The sequence below is a fragment of the Ranitomeya variabilis genome, chromosome 7 (genome assembly GCF_051348905.1).
Source record: "Ranitomeya variabilis isolate aRanVar5 chromosome 7, aRanVar5.hap1, whole genome shotgun sequence".
Lineage (NCBI taxonomy): Eukaryota > Metazoa > Chordata > Amphibia > Anura > Dendrobatidae > Ranitomeya > Ranitomeya variabilis.
Genome location: NC_135238.1, coordinates 219,199,142 through 219,218,717, shown reverse-complemented (window position 1 = coordinate 219,218,717; position 19,576 = coordinate 219,199,142). Strand labels below are relative to the sequence as shown.

The 19,576-nt window shown below is 42.5% G+C and overlaps 1 protein-coding gene across 1 annotated transcript; it reads right to left on the bottom strand.

The window, feature by feature from the left end:
- Positions 1–391: 391 nt before the first annotated feature.
- RPRM (reprimo, TP53 dependent G2 arrest mediator homolog) lies at positions 392–2,266 on the bottom strand. The gene is made up of 2 exons (XM_077275168.1): positions 2,166–2,266; positions 392–2,037 (listed from the first exon to the last, which is right to left on the bottom strand). Exon 2 carries the CDS (start codon positions 1,974–1,976, stop codon positions 1,665–1,667), a length of 312 nt encoding a protein of 103 aa, XP_077131283.1. The 5' UTR covers positions 1,977–2,037; positions 2,166–2,266; the 3' UTR covers positions 392–1,664.
- Between the last annotated feature and the right edge of the window lie 17,310 nt (positions 2,267–19,576).

Genomic DNA, 19,576 nt, shown 5'->3' with positions numbered 1-19,576 from the left:
AGTTTTTCTTGGAATGTTCAGAGAAATTAAAAAATCATATATAATACATCATTAGCAAATCAGTCAGTAGTAGTAATAAATACTGTTTAAGATCACAAGACATTACCCCAAAGTACTTAATAAATAAAACTTTATATATATTGTCTTTCATGTATATATATATATATATATATATATATATATATATATATATAAATATAAAATATATATTTACACATTTATAGAGATATTAAAATATATATGGGCATATATAAATAGATATTCTAATATCTTTATATATGTATGAATATGTATAAATATATATTTATAAATATATATATATATACATATAAATATATATATATATATATATATATATATATATATATTTAAATATATATACAAGTAAGCAAATCAATTTTAATGATTTTTTTCATTTTTTTTCACATTCAACTCACGGATGGAAATCCTTTTAATATAATAAGTTCAATTTTACAAAATGGGATTTTATTACATTATTGTTTTGATATTTTTAAGTTAGGCAACGGCTATTATTTTCTCTCCAATATTCATTAGGTTATGTTGGCACACAGGCTTTTTTTGGGGAAAGGACAGGAGGAGCAAGGAATAGTTAATGCAATTTTTTTGAGCCAAGGCAAAAAGAGGATGTAGCAAAATGGAGAATCTTTAATACTTCTTTTAAATCCAATTTTGCCTTTGGTTCCATAAACTGACCTGAAAAACTTATTCCTCCTCCCTCATCCCCCCAAAAAAAACAACCTAGGCTTTATTCACACATCAGTATTTTTGATCAGAATGTCTACTCCAAAACCAGGAGCGTCCCCTAAACACAGGACAGGAGTCAATCTGTCAATTATAGTTTTCCGCTGTAGGTTCCACTCCTAGTTTTGGCCATTAAACACTGCTGAAGAATACTGACCAAATACTGATGTGTGAATAAGCCCTAAAGGAAAGTTCCCTTTTAATTTTAGTGCGCTCGCCAAAAGGATAGACAACTAAGACCCTCAAAGCCAACGACAAAGCAAAAGTACAATATCGAGTGTATAAAATGTTATGTTAGAAAGATAGCAAACATTCACAGTTCCCTTTAGAAAAAGAACACAACCAAAAGGACAAAAAACAGAAAAAAAAAAGAAACAAAACGATCAAATACAAAGGTCAACAGGAATAAAAAATAATGCCTGGATTTTATCAAAGATACGGTATCAAAGTTTTTTTTTTAACTTTGAAAGAAAAAAGACAAGACAACCCCCCCTCTTCCTCCCCCCTGTAATAAAAAATATTACAATCAAAGTATTGAAATCTCCCCAGTTTCAGGCTAGAAACAGCGTAAACTGGTTTATCTCTGCTGTCCACACGCGTCCATTACACTCCTACACTTCACCCATTTCCTCCTTCCTTTAAAGTGCTGTTGTATCAGTTCTTCGCATCACTTCAAACAATTCTTCTAAGCAGCTTCTAAAGCCTTTGTCTATTTTCGCCCCCCCATCGTAGCCGTCATCCAAAAAAAAATATATATATATATTTTAAAAAATCTCCTCTTCGTTTTTGGCCGTCTTTCTTGCTCCTTCGACAGACGGTGATGGAGAAACAAAAGGCGAAACGCGTTGCTTCAGACATTTTTTTTTTTGTAAGACATTATTTATTTTCTTACTTTGCTCCTTTCAGTAAGGACCGACAATCACTGCTTCAACTTCTTTGGACGGTCTTCGTTCTTTGACCAAAAAGTTTATCATCCCTTCGGACTTGATGAGAAGATTGCACCCTAAAAAGAAAATTCCAAAGACCACGGTGAGGGACAGAACGCACATGACTGCGATCTGAACCACCCTCATAACGAACAGGTTCTTTTCGTCTACGGCGGGTTCTGGAAATCCATCATCTGTTACCACCGAAGCTTGGGTGCAACATCCCAGTAGGTTACCCAACACGTTGCTACTGTTGGTGAGAAAAACCACGGCGTCCGTCTGATTCATTGTCCCAAAAGTTAGAGTACGGCGGCGAAAAGTCAAACAGGTGGTCCGGACGCTGCAGCAACTGGAGAAAAGAAATCAAAGAAAAGAGCCCATTAATCATTGGATTTTCCTTCTCCTCCCTCTCCTGCTGCTTCGCCAAGTGCTGGTGGTAGTGTTATAGCGAGGGATAAAGCCTCGCAGCTTGCTCACAGTCAGTCTGTAAAGTGCCCTTTTTTCTTTTCGGCAATTTTAATCAGTTTCTTTCAGTTCACATGCAGCCAAGCAGAAAAGAAAGCTGCTGTCTTTATCTGTCCATGGTTATTATAAAGCTTCGGATCCAACCATTAACCAGAGGGAGGTGTTTGCATCCATTAGTAGAGATCTACCGGAGATGTATGGGCACAGCGCCACCTTAAGGGCATCCTCCGCGATTACCGCAAGGTAACTGAAGTGTATTTTATCCCAAGTGAATGGTTTATGTCAAGCAAGGAGCACATTCAAGGCACATTTTAAGGGTTTTACCAGTAATTATCCAGATAAAAATTGTATGTATACACTCATGTTATTAACCCCTTAAGGACCAGAGGTAGATCAGGTTTTGCATTTTCGTTTTTTGCTCCCCTTCCTCATATAGCTATAACTTTTTTTTATTTTTTAGTTAAAATGGCCATGTTGTTTTAATATATCGTGTACTGGAAAATGGGAAAAAAAGATTCCAAGCGTGCAATTCCACAGCTGTTTTTTTTATCAGGTTCACTAAATGCTAAAACTGAGCTGCCATTATGATTCTCCAGGTCATTGCGGGTTCATAGACACCAAACATGTTTAGGTTCTTTTTCATTTAAGTGGTGAAAAAAAATTCCAAAATTTGGTTATTAGAGGACTGGGGGGTCTGCAATACCAAGGTAGGTTATTACACTTGGGGCTATTTAGTTTGGAAAAACGAAGGCTAAGGGGTGATCTTATGTTAATGTATAAATATATGAGGGGACAGTACAAAGACCTTTCTGATGATCTTTTTAATCATAGACCTGAGACAGGGACAAGGGGGCATCCTCTACGTCTGGAGGAAAGAAGGTTTAAGCATAATAACAGACGCGGATTCTTTACTGTAAGAGCAGTGAGACTATGGAACTCTCTGCCGTATGATGTTGTAATGAGTGACTCATTGCTTCAATTTAAGAGGGGACTGGATACCTTTCTGGAAAAGTATAATATTACAGGGTATATATATTAGATTCCTTGATAAGGCGTTGATCCAGGGAACTAGTCTGATTGCCGTATGTGGGGTCGGGAAGGAATTTTTTTCCCCATGATGGAGCTTACTCTTACCACATGGGTTTTTTTTGCCTTCCCCTGGATCAACATGTTAGGGCATGTTAGGTTATGGGTTGAACTAGATGGACTTAAAGTCTTCCTTCAACCTTAATAATAACTATGTAACTATGGTTAAAAAAAAGAAACATTTTCCGAGAACTGTAGCGTCGCCATTTTTCGTGATCTTGGGCCAGGTGAGGGCTTATTTTTTGCACGCCGAGCTGACGTTTTCATTGGTACCATTTTGGTGCAGATAAGATCTTTTGATCGCCCGTTATTGCATTTTAGTGAAAAGTAGCGGCGACCAAAAAATTGTAATTCTGACATTTTGATTTTTTTTCTCGTTATGCTGTTTAGCATTCGGGTTAATTCTTTTTTTTTTATTCATAGATCGGGCGGTTCTGAACGCTGCAATACCAAATATGTGTACGTTTGATTTTTTTTATTGTTTTATTTTGAATGAGGAGAAAGGGGGGTGATTTGAACTTTTATATTTTTTTATTTTTAAAAACTTTTTTTTAAAACTTTTTGCATGCTTTAATAGACCTCCTGTGTGTAGCAGAAATGCTCACTTTTGCGTGCCGACCACTGGGCGACACTCATAGCAATCTGGCAATGACAAACATAGAGGTTTGCTGCAGACCTCTGGTTGTCATGTCGACCCATCAGTGACCTGCGATCATGTGACGGGGTCACCGATGGGCAGGATTCCGGTAAGTGCAAGTTAAATGCCGCTGTCAGAGATTGACAATGGCATTTAACTAGTTAACAGATGCGGGTGGATCGCGATTCCACCCACGGTTGTTGCGGGCACATGTCAGCTGTATAGATCAGCTGTCATGTGCCCAGAAAGGTGAGGGCTCAGCGAAGAACAAGAGCAAATAAATGTTTCTTTCAATAATTTTGTCCAGCATGAAAAGTTATGAAACTTTACAAATGAGTTTGTAAGGTGATTTGTCACAGCAAAAATGCATGTAAGTGGCTTCCAAACCCCTGCTTTTTCCCTTTTTTGCTATCGGGCATTGTGAGTGATGCAAAGGTTTTTTTTCAAAGCTGGGCATTCACATTGGGATACCTTGAGCCAAAAAAGAAGGTAAGAAGAACAGGCACATCTGCATATGTACAGTGAAGGAAATAAGTATTTGATACCTTGCTGATTTTGTAAGTTTTCCCACTAACAAAGACATGAACAGTCTATAATTATAAGGGTAGGTGAATTTCAACATTGAGAGATAGAATATCAAAAATAAAATCCAGAAAATCACACTATATAAATTATATACTTTATTTGCATTTTGCAGAGAGAAATAAGTATTTGATCCCCTACCAACCATTAAGGGTATGTGCACACGTCCGGATTTCTTGCAGAAATTTCCTGAAGAAAACCGGAAATTTTCTGCAAGAAATCCGCATTTTATTTTTTGCGTTTTTTTTCCGTTTTTTTCGCGTTTTTTTTTTAGCATTCTGCAAGCGTAATTAGCTTGCAGAATGCTAAAGTTTTCCAAGCGATCTGTAGCATCGCTTGGAAAACTGACTGACAGGTAGGTCACACTTGTCAAACATACTGTTTGACAAGTGTGACTAACTTTTTACTATAGATGCTACTTATGCAGCATCTATAGTAAACGATAGAATGTTTAAAAATAATTAAAAAATGCTTATACTCACCTGCAGACAGCTGATCTCCTCACCGGCGTCCGTTCGTATAGATGGTATGTGCGCGCAGGACCTTCCATGACGTCGCGGTCACGTGAGCGGTCACATGACCGGTCTCGACCAATCACAAGACAGTGACGTCATCGCAGGTCCTTCACCGCACACCAGCTACAGGAACCGAAGCGGCAGCATGCAGCGGTGAGGCGGGAAGACATCAGAGGGTGAGTATAGGACTATTTTTTATTTTAATTCTTTTTTTTTTACCAATTATATGGTGCCCAGTCCGTGGAGGAGAGTCTCCTCTCCTCCACCCTGGGTACCAACCGCACATGATCTGCTTACTTCCCGCATGGTGTGCACAGCACCGTGCGGGAAGTAAGCAGATCAATGGGCTCCTAGGTGTGCGGAATCCCCGCAATTCCGCATTTTTAATGAACATGTTGCTTTTTTTTCCGCGATGCGATTTTTTCGCGGAAAAAAATGCAACATTTGCACAAGAAATGCGGAATACACTGTAAATAATAGGAGGCATATGTGAGCATTTTTTCGCGTTTTTATCACGTTTTTATAGCGAAAAAAACGCGAAAAAAATGCGAAAAATACTGAAGGTGTGCACATGTCCTAAGAGTTCTGGCTCCTACAGACCAATTACACGCTCCTAATCAACTCGTTACCTGCATTAAAGACAGCTGTCTTACATAGTCACCTTTATAAAAGACTCCTGTCCACAGACTCAATTAATCAGTCAGACTCTAACCTCTACAACATGGGCAAGACCAAAGAGCTTTCTAAGGATATCAGGGACAAGATCCTAGACCTGAACAAAGCTGGAATGGTGGAGTGGTGGGGGCGGAAGCCAGATTGGAGGTTGTAAAGGAGAGAGTTAGATGAGAGGTGAGAGGAAAGTTGGGCATGGACATGCTGCTCAAGGAGTTTTGAAGCAAACTGGAGCAGTGATATTGGATGATAGCTGGGCATAGCAGTTGGGTCAAGGTTTGTTTTTTTGAGGATGGGTGTGATGGTGGCATGTTTAAAGGCAGAGGGGAAGGTACCAGAAGATAGCGATAGGTTGAAGAGATGGGTTAGTGCCAGAATGAGCGTGTTAGTGAGGTTGGGGAGCAGGTGGGAATGGATGGGGTCAAGTGCACAGGTGGTGAGGTGTGATTTGGAAAGGAGGTGACTAAGCTCTCCGTCAGTGATGTTGGAGAGGAAGATTATTAGGGAATGGCAGAGGTCTGGTATATGGAGTGGTTGGGGTGGTGGAACAGTAAAGGTTTGCCTTGCTTGATCGATCTTGTTTTTGAAGAAAGTGGCAAAGTCCCCGGAAGAGATGAGGGGAGTTGGAGGTGGTAGTGGTGGGCGGAGGAGAGAGTTAAATGTGCTGAACAGTTGTTTCGGGTTGTAGGATAATGAAGATACAAGGTTTGTGAAATAGGTCTGTTTAGCAGAGGTGAGGGCTAATTTGAAGGCAAGTTTAGCTTGTTTGAAAGCAGTGAAGTCGTCTGGCAGGTGTGTTTTCTTCCTACGCCGCTCCGCGACCCTTGATGCTTGTCGAAGTTTTTTGGTGAGATTGTTGTGCCAGGGTTGCCTATTGATTTGTCGAACTTTGCCATGCATCAGAGGGGCAACTGAGTCCATGGCTGATGTGAGTGTGGCGTTATAGAAGGTGGCGGCACTGTCCGTGTCATGGAGTGAAGATATGGAGGACAGAGGTAGAAGAGAGTCTGAGAGTCTGTGAATGTCTAGGTGTGCGAGGTTTCTGCAAGGATGTGGTAGTGGCTGGACATGGGGGGCGGGTGGGGAGGACAAGGATGAGAAGGTGAGCAGATGGTGGTCAGATAGGGGGAAGGGAGAGATTGTGAGATTAAATATGAAACAGAGGGGGAAGAAGATGAGGTCTAGTGTATGTCCATTTGTGTGGGTGGCTGTGGAGGAACACTGAGTAAGTCCAAAGGATGAAGTAAGGGACAGGAATTTGGAGGCTGCTTTCGGGCGGGTGTCGGTAGGGATATTAAAGTCACCCATGATGATGGTGGGGATGTCAGGAGAGAGAAAGTTAAGAAGCCAGGTGGAGAATTGGTCAATGAAGGCAGTAGCTGAGCCCAGTGGTCGGTATATGGCAACCATTTCAAGATTAGATGGAGAGTAGATACAGACAGAGTGAACCTCGAAAGAAGGGAAGATAAGGGAGGGTGGGGGTTGAATAGGGTTGAAGGAGCAGTTTTTAGAGAGAAGGAAACCCACTCCTCCGCCATGTCTTGCCAGAGCGAGGAGTGTTGGTAAATTGGACGCCACCATAACTCAGTGCAGCAGGGGAGGCCATGTCATCAGGCGATAGCCAGGTCTCAGTGAGGGACAGGAAGGAAAGATTGTGGCAAGTAAAGAGATTGTGGATCACGTGGAGCTTGTTGGAGCGGGCATTCCAAAGTGCCCCAGAGAGAGGAAGCAGGGGGTGGGGGTCAGTGGCACAGATTTTAACTGTGAGGGATTGCAGTAGTTTCTCTTAGTGTGAGAAGGATAGGGGTGAGGATTAGTGGCATGTATGAGGTGGGGGGGCAGGATTGGGGGATATGTCGCCAGCAGTGAGAAGCATAGAAAGGGAAAGCAGGTGGGTGAAGGAAAGTGATCGGCTTATATTATATTTTATTAGGAGTGGTCTGAGGTTAAGGAGCAGGTCGGCAGATGAAGCGAAGTAGGGGGGTAAGAGAGAGGGGAGATAGTTATTTGGTTTGAGGGTGCAGGGATTTGGGGTTAGCAAAGGAGAGTGAGGATTAGTGGAGCAAAAATGGTGAGGGCAAATGTGAGCATGGTTAAAGAGCAAAGGAAGAAAAGAAAGGGTAGTAAAATTAGAAGACAGTGATTATTCTTACCTTCTGACCGATTTCTGGGCTATTTCTGGTATATTTCTGATGTTACACTTTAAAGATGTCACTTCAAATGATGTCACATCTGACCAAGGTCATATCTGACCTGCTCTATTCAACTTATAACATTCAGCCTATAACTACACGGGGGAACTTGTTAATGATCTCAAGGAAGCTGGGACCACAGTCACCAAAAAGACCATTGGTAACACATTATGCCGTAAAGGTTTAAATTCCTGCAGTGCCCAAAAGGTCCCCCTGCTCAAGAATGCACATGTGCAGGCCCGTTTGAAGTTTGCCAATGAACACCTGGATGATTCTGTGAGTGATTTGGAGAAGATGCTGTGGTCAGAAGAGACAAAAATTGAGGCATTAACTCAACTCAATGTGTTTGGAGGAAGAGAAATGCTGCCTATGACCCAAAGAACACCATCCCCACTGTCAAGCAAGGAGGTGGAAACATTATGTTTTGGTGGTGTTTCTCTGCTAAGGGCACATGACTACTTCACAGCATCAATGGGAGAATGGATGGAGCCTTCCCTTAGTGAGGACATTAAAAATGGGTCATGGCGGGTCTTCCAGCAAGACAATGACCCAAAACATACAGCTAAAGCAACAAAGGAGTGGCTCAAAAAGAAGCACATTAAGGTCATGGAGTGGCCTAGCCAGTCTCCAGACCTTAATCCCATAGAAAACTTATGGAGGGAGTTGAAGCTCCCAGTTTCCAAGCGAGAACCTCAAAATCTTAATGATTTAGAGATGATCTGCAAACAGGAGTGGACCAAAATTCCTCCTGACATGTTCGCAAACCTCATCATCAACTACAAAAAACATCTGACTGCTGTGCTTGCTTACAAGGGTTTTGCCACCAAGTATTAAGTCTTGTTTGTCAGAAGGATCAAATACTTATTTCTTACTGCAAAATGCAAATAAATTTATATAATTTATGTGATTTTCTGGATTTCATTTTTGATATTCTATCTCTCAATGTTAAAATTAACCTACCCTTAAAATTATACACTGTTCATTTCTTTGTCAGTGGGCAAACTTACAAAAATTAGCAAGGGATCAAATAATTATTTCCCCCACTGTATGTGTACAAGTAAATATGCAAATATATGTGTGTAGGTGTGGTGGGACTGATGGTCTGCTCCCTAACACTCCAAAGGGCTAAATGTATTTAATGTTCATGTATGTTATAAAGACTAGTGATGAGCGAATACACTCGTTACTCGGGTGACCTCCGAGTATTTGTTAGTGTTCGGAGATTAAGTTTTCATCGTGGCAGCTGAATGATTTACAGCTACTAGCCAGCCTGAATACATGTGGGGGTTGTGTTATGATCCTTAGTGGCTGAGGATCACAGATAGGACTAGCTAAGTTACTGAACATAGAACAAGCTCTAGGGAGGTGGTAACTGGACTGACCGCAAAACCTGATCCTAACCAAACACACTAAAGGTAGCCGGTGAACGTGCCTAAATTCCTGGACGTCTCGACGCAGCCTGAGAAACTTGCTACCCCTATAGAGAAAGTAAGACCTCACTTGCCTCAGAGAAATGACCCCAAAGATATAGGAAGCCCCCAACAAATAATAACGGTGAGGTAAGGGGAAAATACAAAACGTAGAAATGAAAACAGATTCAGCAAATGAGGCCCACTAATACTAGATAGCAGAAGACAGGCAGGGAACTGTGCGGTCAGTAAAAAACCCTATACAAAATATCCACGCTGAGAGTTCAAGAACCCCCACACCAACTAACGGTGTGAGGGGAGAAACTCAGCCCCCTAGAGCTACCAGCAAGCAAGGAAATCACATATTAGCAAGCTGGACAAGGACAAATAAATAACCAAGAAACATATTGAACACTGATGAGCAAAAAATAACCAAACAGAAACTTAGCTTCTCTTGGCGAGACTGATAACGAAGGAATTCAGGAAAGATCAAAATAGCACTGAATACATCGACAGCAGGCAACAACTGATAGTCCAGGTGAGCTAAATAGGAAACCAGCTAACAGATAACGAGACAGCTGATCCAGCCTCAGACCTGCAGAATGACACAAAGAGCCACCAGAGGGAGCCCAAAGACAGCACTCACACAGTACCACTTGTGACCACAAGAGGGAGCCCAAAAACAGAGTTCACAACAGTACCCCCCCCCTTGAGGAGGGGTCACCGAACCCTCATCAAAACCCCCAGGGTGATCAGGATGAGCCACATGGAAGGCATGAACCAAATCGGCCGCATGAACATCAGAGGCGACAACCCAGGAATTATCCTCCTGACCATAGCCCTTCCACTTAACCAAATACTGAAGCCTCCGTCTAGAAATACGAGAATCCAAGATCTTCTCCACCACGTACTCCAATTCGCCCTCAACCAGCACCGGGGCAGGGGGCTCAACAGAAGTAACCACAGGCACCACATACCTCCGCAACAAAGACCTATGGAACACGTTATGAATGGCAAACGACGCTGGGAGGTCCAGATGAAATGACACTGGTTTAAGAATTTCCAAAATCTTATAAGGACCGATGAAGCGAGGCTTGAATTTAGGAGAGGAGACCTTCATAGGAACATACCGAGAAGACAGCCATACCAAATCCCCAACATGAAGTCGGGGACCCACACCGCGACGGCGGTTGGCAAAGCGCTGAGCCTTCTCTTGTGACAACTTCAAATTGTCCACCACATGGTTCCAAATCTGCTGCAACCTATCCACCACAGAATCCACCCCAGGACAGTCAGAAGGCTCAACCTGACCCGAGGAAAAACGAGGATGAAAACCAGAATTGCAGAAAAAAGGCGAAACCAAAGTAGCAGAACTAGCCCGATTATTAAGGGCAAACTCGGCCAATGGCAAAAAAGTCACCCAATCATCCTGATCAGCAGAAACAAAACATCTTAAATAAGTTTCCAAGGTCTGATTAGTTCGCTCGGTTTGGCCATTCGTCTGAGGATGGAAGGCCGACGAAAAAGACAAATCAATGCCCATCTTAGCACAAAAGATCCGCCAAAATCTGGACACGAACTGGGATCCTCTGTCAGACACAATATTTTCAGGGATGCCGTGCAAGTGGACCACATTCTGAAAAAATAGAGGAACCAAATCGGAGGAGGAAGGCAACTTAGGCAAGGGCACCAAATGGACCATTTTAGAAAAACGATCACACACCACCCAGATGACAGACATTCTCTGAGAGACTGGAAGATCCGAAATAAAATCCATGGAAATGTGCGTCCAAGGCCTCTTCGGGACAGGCAAAGGCAAAAGCAAACCGCTGGGACGAGAACAGCAAGGCTTAGCCCGAGCACAAATCCCACAGGACTGCACAAAGGAACGCACATCCCGTGACAAGGAAGGCCACCAGAAGGACCTAGCCACCAAATCTCTGGTACCAAAAATCCCAGGATGGCCTGCTGTACTGTTATGATCCTTAGTGGTGAGGATCACAGATAGGACTAGCTAAGTTACTGAACATAGAACAAGCTCTAGGGAGGTGGTAACTGGACTGACCGCAAAACCTGATCCTAACCAAACACACTAAAGGTAGCCGGTGAACGTGCCTAAATTCCTGGACGTCTCGACGCAGCCTGAGAAACTTGCTACCCCTATAGAGAAAGTAAGACCTCACTTGCCTCAGAGAAATGACCCCAAAGATATAGGAAGCCCCCAACAAATAATAACGGTGAGGTAAGGGGAAAATACAAAACGTAGAAATGAAAACAGATTCAGCAAATGAGGCCCACTAATACTAGATAGCAGAAGACAGGCAGGGAACTGTGCGGTCAGTAAAAAACCCTATACAAAATATCCACGCTGAGAGTTCAAGAACCCCCACACCAACTAACGGTGTGAGGGGAGAAACTCAGCCCCCTAGAGCTACCAGCAAGCAAGGAAATCACATATTAGCAAGCTGGACAAGGACAAATAAATAACCAAGAAACATATTGAACACTGATGAGCAAAAAATAACCAAACAGAAACTTAGCTTCTCTTGGCGAGACTGATAACGAAGGAATTCAGGAAAGATCAAAATAGCACTGAATACATCGACAGCAGGCAACAACTGATAGTCCAGGTGAGCTAAATAGGAAACCAGCTAACAGATAACGAGACAGCTGATCCAGCCTCAGACCTGCAGAATGACACAAAGAGCCACCAGAGGGAGCCCAAAGACAGCACTCACACAGTACCACTTGTGACCACAAGAGGGAGCCCAAAAACAGAGTTCACAACAGGGTTGCCTGGTTGCTAGGGAATCACCACATGTAATCAAGCTAGCTAGTAGCTGTAAATCATTCAGCTGCCGCGATGAAAACTTAATCTCCGAACACTAACAAATACTCGGAGGTCACCCGAGCAACGAGTATATTCGTCAATCACTAATAAAGACTTAATAGCTGTCTACAAATATCTGAAGGGCTGTCACATTTTAGAACAATCATCTTCATTCTCATTTGCACAAGGAAAGACTAGAAGCATTGGGATGAAACTGAATGGGAGGAGACACAGATTAGATATTAGAAAAAACTTTTTGACAGTGAGGGTGATCAATGAGTGGAAGAGGCTGCCACGAGAGGCGGTGAGTTCTCCTTCAATGGAAGTCTTCAAACAGAGGCTGGACAGACATCTGTCTGGGATGATTTAGTGAATCCTGCTTTGAGCAGGGAGTTGGACATGGTGACCCAGGAGGTCCCTTCCAACTCTAACATTCTATGATTCTATGAACTGATATCTGAATAAGCGCTAAAGAAAAGTCTAACTGGAAACGGGTTCTAAGCACCACACTCCAAAACGATGACTCGATTAGTCTATAGAAAGACTTGAAGGGACTGAGAAGAAGAGTTTAAGAAGATGCAAAGACCAATAATTTAATCTTTTAAAATTTCCAGAAGGAGAGAATATCCTCCAGTTTTTCTTATACCACAACATCCATTTCCATTATGGCCCCACTGAATCAAACGTAGAAGCCTCGAGAACCCAATGATGATCAAGGTTCTGTTCAACCATGTGAGCTCGGTGAGTGGTGGTCATCATAGACCAGATATCAAAATACGAGCTTAAAGAGTAACTGTCGTTTTCATTTTTACTTCATAAATCCTTAGTGCACATGAATATGAGTAACTCTGTAATATATCTTATCAGAGAAGTCTGCTTCTTTCTCCTCCTGGATTGATCTTTCACGCTCAATTCTTGGATAGAATCTCTAAAGTCTGCATTCGGTGAAACTAGTGCACTGTTGAGCATTCCGATACCGCAAGTATCGGGTATCGGCCGATACTTGCGGTATCGGAATTCCGATACCGAGTTCCGATACTTTTGTGGTATCGGAAATCGGAATCGGAAGTTCCCAGTGTATGGTTCCCAGGGTCTGGAGGAGAGGAGACTCTCCTTCAGGCCCTGGGATCCATATTCATGTAAAGAATAAAGAATTAAAATAAAAAACATGGATATACTCACCCGTCCGGGGACCCCTGGACCTTACCGATTGTAACCGGCAGTCTCTGTTCCTAAGAATGAGCAGTTTAAGACCTTCGATGACGTCGCGACCAATCACAGGCTGCGACGTCATCGCAGGTCCTAAACTCCTCATTCTTAGGAACGGAGGCTGCCGGTTACAATCAGTAAGGTCCAGGGGCCCCCGGACAGTTGAGTATATCCATGTTTTTTATTTTAATTCTTTATTTTTTACATGAATATGGATCCCAGGGCCTGAAGGAGAGTTTCCTCTCCTTCAGACCCTGGGAACCATCCAGGATACCTTCCGATACTTGAGTCCCATTGACTTGTATTGGTATCGGGTATCGGTATCGGCGATATCCGATATTTTTCGGGTATCGGCCGATACTATCCGATACCGATACTTTCAAGTATCGGAAGGTATCGCTCAACACTAGTGAAGACATATTTTCTTATCACTGAAATAGGATGTGACAGCTGGTGCTTATAAAGTTCAACGGAACGGGAAAAAAATGACATATAGATATGCTGCTGCAAGTTCTGAAACAACACTTCTCCATAGAACTTTATGAGCACCAACTGTCTTCTTCTATCTCAGTAATGGGAAAATCTCTATTCACTCAAGACACATTTCACCATGGAATTGAGAATTACTGATCAGTCCGGGAGGAGAAAGAAGCAGTTTTGTCTGATAAAATGTTTTACGAGGTTTATTATTTTCACGTACACTATTGATTTATGAAACAAAAAATAAATAAATAAAACAATATTTACCTTTTAAGATATTGTATATCCCATGCAATCTTTCTATTTAAGGGTCCATCTGCCTTGCTGTCTTCATGGATTTCACACATGCTCTCTTCCTCATCTCCATTAATCAGAGAATGTTCTCGGAAGCACATTCACCCTTCACTCACATGTAGCAGCACTGTCAGCACTGCCGCAAACATTTCTAGCACCGAGGGAAATGGGGATGAGTGTGCATAATGCCAGCTAAAAAGCAATTATGTGCTCTTAATTTATACGCCGCTTCCCCCTCATTCCCAGAAATCAGCACCACTATTATTACTAATTATTATTATTATTATAGCTGTCCTTGGGCATCTCCAAAAGTGACAGTCCTTTGGAAAGAAATAAATGGTTAAATGCTTTTTCTTGGAACTGCCCGACTATAATATTTAAAAAATGAAGATGTGAATCCAAAAAGCATTTAAATCAAAGTAAAGTACAAAGATAATAATAAAATAATAATAATAATAATATGGAGCTCACCTGTCGGGGATATTGCGAGTGACTCGAGGACCCTATAAGGGATGAATTCTTGGAAGGATTTTACCACCTGATTTCTAGAACAGTTTTGTTCTGGCAGAGGCGGAAGGAGCGCAGAAGCATTTGCATGATACGGCAGAACTAATAGCTCCGAGATGAACTGTTGCTGTGATGCCCCATAGTCCCAGGGTAATAGAACGCCATCATATCATCCCCATGGAGCAGGCGATTGTTGCACCTTTTCTAGTGACATAATATGCCGGCATCACAAGATTCACTTATATAAAATGTTTGTTGAGCCCTTTGAACACCAGATAATTGTTATTATTTCCTTTTTTTGTGCTGCTATATATCACTAAAAAATAATAATAATAAAATATAAATCTAATATATAAAGCTGAATGTGTGTATGTATGTGTGTATGTATGTGTGTGTCTATGTCCGGGATTGGCATCTGCACCGTCGCAGCTACAGCCACAACATTTTGCACAGTCACACGTCTGGACCCCGAGAGCGTCATAGGCTATGTTGTGAGGCGAAATTTTAACCCCGGGCTTTCCAGACAATTTTGCCCCTATCTACATAATGGGGAAAAAGTGAAAGGAAAAGTGTTGGAGGCAAATTGACAGCTGCCAGATGTGAACAAGGGGAACTTAAAGAATGACAGCGATGGCGCCAAAGAGTATATACTGCACAGTTGCTAAGGTGGGGCCCCGACATGGGATACTCACCACACACGGGGATATGAACACACACACACACACAATGCGCCACACACTACCACGTGCTCGAACACATATATATCACCCTCAGCACACATTTCACCACACATACACCAACCTTGCCACATAAAAGTCGAAACACAAAAGTCGCCGCTCAAAACTCGCCACGCGCAAAACTCTCCACACGTGCAAAACTCACCTCATGGAAAACTCACCACACGCAAAACTTGCACACACGGAAAAATTGCCACATGCACAAAAGTTGCAACACATGCAAAAGTTGCCTCACACAAAACTTGCACATACTCAAAACGCACCACACATAAAACTCGCCATGCGCAAAACTTGCTGCACACAACTTGCTACACTAACCTGTCACATGCAACTCGACACACAAAAAGTTGCTACACGCATGTCGCCACACAAAACTCATCTCACAAAAGTCGCTACATGCATGTCGCCACACGCAACTCAACACACACAACTTGACACACGAAACTCGCCCTAAAACACACACAAGTCTGGTATTATCCTTCAAAAATAAAAATCTGATTAATAAGCAGACAAACTACAAGAGCAACAAATGTACCATATAGGAATCCGGCAGCTGTCAGTCACATGACCTGTCTATTATGTGTATGTGTGAGCTAATATATACTGCCAGGGGGAGGGCTTACTGTTGGCTGGGGATTTATCAGGCTGCCAATTTAGCTTACAAATACTGGGGTAAAAATACTGAGCAAATAACGTGTGAACGAGGTCTAATACAGGAGGAGATGACACACAGATATATACTATATACAGGGGAGATGACACACAGGTATATACTGTTTACAGGGGAGATGACACACAGGTATATACTATATACAGGAGGAGATGACACATTGGTATATACTATATACAGGGGAGATGACATACAGGTACATAATATATACTGAGGAGATGACACACAGGTATATACTATATACAGGGGAAATGACACACAGGTATATACTATATACAGGGGAGATGACACCCAGGTATATACTATATAAAGGAGGAGATGACACACAGGTATATACTATATGCAGGAGGAGATGACATACAGGTACATACTATATACAGGAGAAGATGACATACAGGTACATACTATATACAGGGGAGATGACACACAGATATATACTATATACAGGAGGAGATGACACACAGGTATATACTATATACAGGAGGAGATGACACACAGGTATATACTATATACAGGGGAGATGACACACGTATATACTGTATGCAGGAGGAGATGACACACAGATATATACTATATACAGGAGCAGATGACACACAGGTATATACTATATACAGGAGGAGATGACACAGGTATATACTATATACAGAGGAGATGACACACAGGTATATACTATATACAGGAGCAGATGACACACAGGTATATACTATATACAGGAGGAGATGACTTACAGGTATATACTATATACAGGAGGAGATGACACATGTATATACTATATACAGGAGGAGATGACATACAGGTATATACTATATAAAAGAGGAGATGACACATAGGTATATAGAGATGACATACAGCAGGTATATACTATATACAGGGGAGATGACATACAGGTATATACTATATACAGGAGATGACATACAGGTATATACTATATATAGGAGGAGATGACATACAGGTATATAGTATATACAGAAGAGATGACATACAGGTATATACTATATACAGGAGGAGATGACACATAGGTATATACAATATACAGGAGGAGATGACATACAGCAGGTATATACTATTTACAGGGGAGATGACATACAGGTATATACTATATACAGGAGATGACATACAGGTGTATACTATATATAAGGGAGATGACAAACATGTATATACTGAGGGGAAAATGAGAGGTGTGAGGTGAAAATGAGAGGTGTGAGGTGAAAATGAAAAGGTGTGAGTGCAAAATGAGAGGAGTGAGGGAAAATAGTGGAGTGATCGGAAAATGACAGATGTGAGGTCGAAATGACAAGTGTGAGGGGGGAATGAGAGGAGTGAGGGGGAAAATAAGAGGAGTGAGGGGGAAAATGAGAGGTGTAAGGGAGAAAATGAGAGATGTGAGGGGGAAAATGAGAGGCGTGATGGGAAAATAAGGGAAGTGAGGTGCTATAACTAACCACAGATATTTACTATGCCCAGGCACTGCGGGGCTCTTCAGCTAGTATATATATGTATATATATATATATATATATACACTCACCGGCCACTTTATTAGGTACACCATGCTAGTAACGGGTTGGACCCCCTTTTGCCTTCAGAACTGCCTCAATTCTTCGTGGCATAGATTCAACAAGGTGCTGGAAGCATTCCTCAGAGATTTTGGTCCATATTGACATGATGGCATCACACAGTTGCCGCAGATTTGTCGGCTGCACATCCCAAAGATGCTCCATACAAGGCAGGATGGATTCATGCTTTCATGTTGTTTACGCCAAATTCTGACCCTACCATCCGAATGTCGCAGCAGAAATCCAGACTCATCAGACCAAGCAACGTTTTTCCAATCTTCTACTGTCCAATTTCGATGAGCTTGTACAAATTGTAGCCTCAGTTTCCTGTTCTTAGCTGAAAGGAGTGCTACCCGGTGTGGTCTTCTGCTGCTGTAGCCCATCTGCCTCAAAGTTCGACGCACTGTGCGTTCAGAGATGCTCTTAGGCCTACCTTGGTTGTAACGGGTGGCGATTTGAGTCACTGTTGCCTTTCTATCAGCTCGAACCAGTCTGCCCATTCTCCTCTGACCTCTGGCATCAACAAGGCATTTCCGCCCACAGAACTGCCGCTCACTGGATTTTTTTTCTTTTCGGACCATTCTCTGTAAACCCTAGAGATGGTTGTGCGTGAAAATCCCAGTAGATCAGCAGTTTCTGAAATACTCAGACCAGCCCTTCTGGCACCAACAACCATGCCACGTTCAAAGGCACTCAAATCACCTTTCTTCCCCATACTGATGCTCGGTTTGAACTGCAGGAGATTGTCTTGACCATGTCTACATGCCTAAATGCACTGAGTTGCCGCCATGTGATTGGCTGATTAGAAATTAAGTGTTAACAAGAAGTTGGACAGGTGTACCTAATAAAGTGGCCGGTGAGTGTATATATATATATATATATATATATATATATATATATATATATATATACGGAAAAAATTGGAACAGCATCCAAAAATAACTCACATGTCATGCAAAGCTCTCCCAACCAGCAATCCAATGGTCTCCAATAATAGAGTCAAAAAAAGGAAAGCAGCACAAAAAACTGAAAAAAATAACTGAAAAAACTAGTGCCACGCCGTTCAGGCAATAAAGTCCACTATTTTTTTCAGTTTTTTGTGCTGCTTTCCTTTCTTTGACTCTCTCTCTCTCTATATATATATATTTATATATATATACTAGATGGTGGCCCGACTCTAACGCATCGGGTATTCTAGAATATGTACAGTATGTATGTATGTACGTCGTGCTGTGAGTGGAGGTTAAATTCTGCGCCAATATCGCTGATTGGTCGCACCCGGCAGGCCGATCAGCGAAGCGTGGTTAAAATCTGGTGCCAATTCGCGGCCGGACTGCGCCTGTCGTTGATTGGTCACGGCCGGCCGGGCACGACCAATGACCGAAGCTGTGTTTAAATACCGCGCCAATATCGCTGATTAGTCGCGGCCGGCCGTGAGCTACCAATCACTGAAGGGGTGTTTAAATCCCACGCCAATATCGCTAATTGGTCGCGGCCGGCCGGGCATGACCAATGACCGAAGCGGTGTTTAAATACCGCGCCAATATCGATGATTAGTCGCAGCCGGCTGTGCGCGACCAATCACTGAAGCGGTGTTTAAATCCCACGCCAATATCGCTGATTGGTCGTGGCTGGCCGGGAAAGACCAATTACCAAAACGGTGTTTAAATACCGTGCCAATATCACTGATTAGTCGCGGCCGGCGGCCGCGACCAATCACTGATGCGGTGTTTAAATCCCGTGCCAATATCGCTGATTGGTCGCGGCCGGCCGGGCGCGACCATCAGCGAAGCGTGGTTTAAATCCCGTGTCAATTTGCGGCTGGACTCTGTCTCTGATTGGTCGCAGGATGTCGGGGTTTGGGGCGTTGGATGTCGATGGTTCGGGGTGCAGGACATAGTACAGCCACGTAGTATATAACACAGCCACGTAAAATGTACTATATAGCACAGCCACGTAGTATATAGCACAGCCATGTAGTATATAGCAGCCACGTAGTATAAAGCAGCCACGTGGTATATAGCACAGCCTGTATTATATAGCACTGCC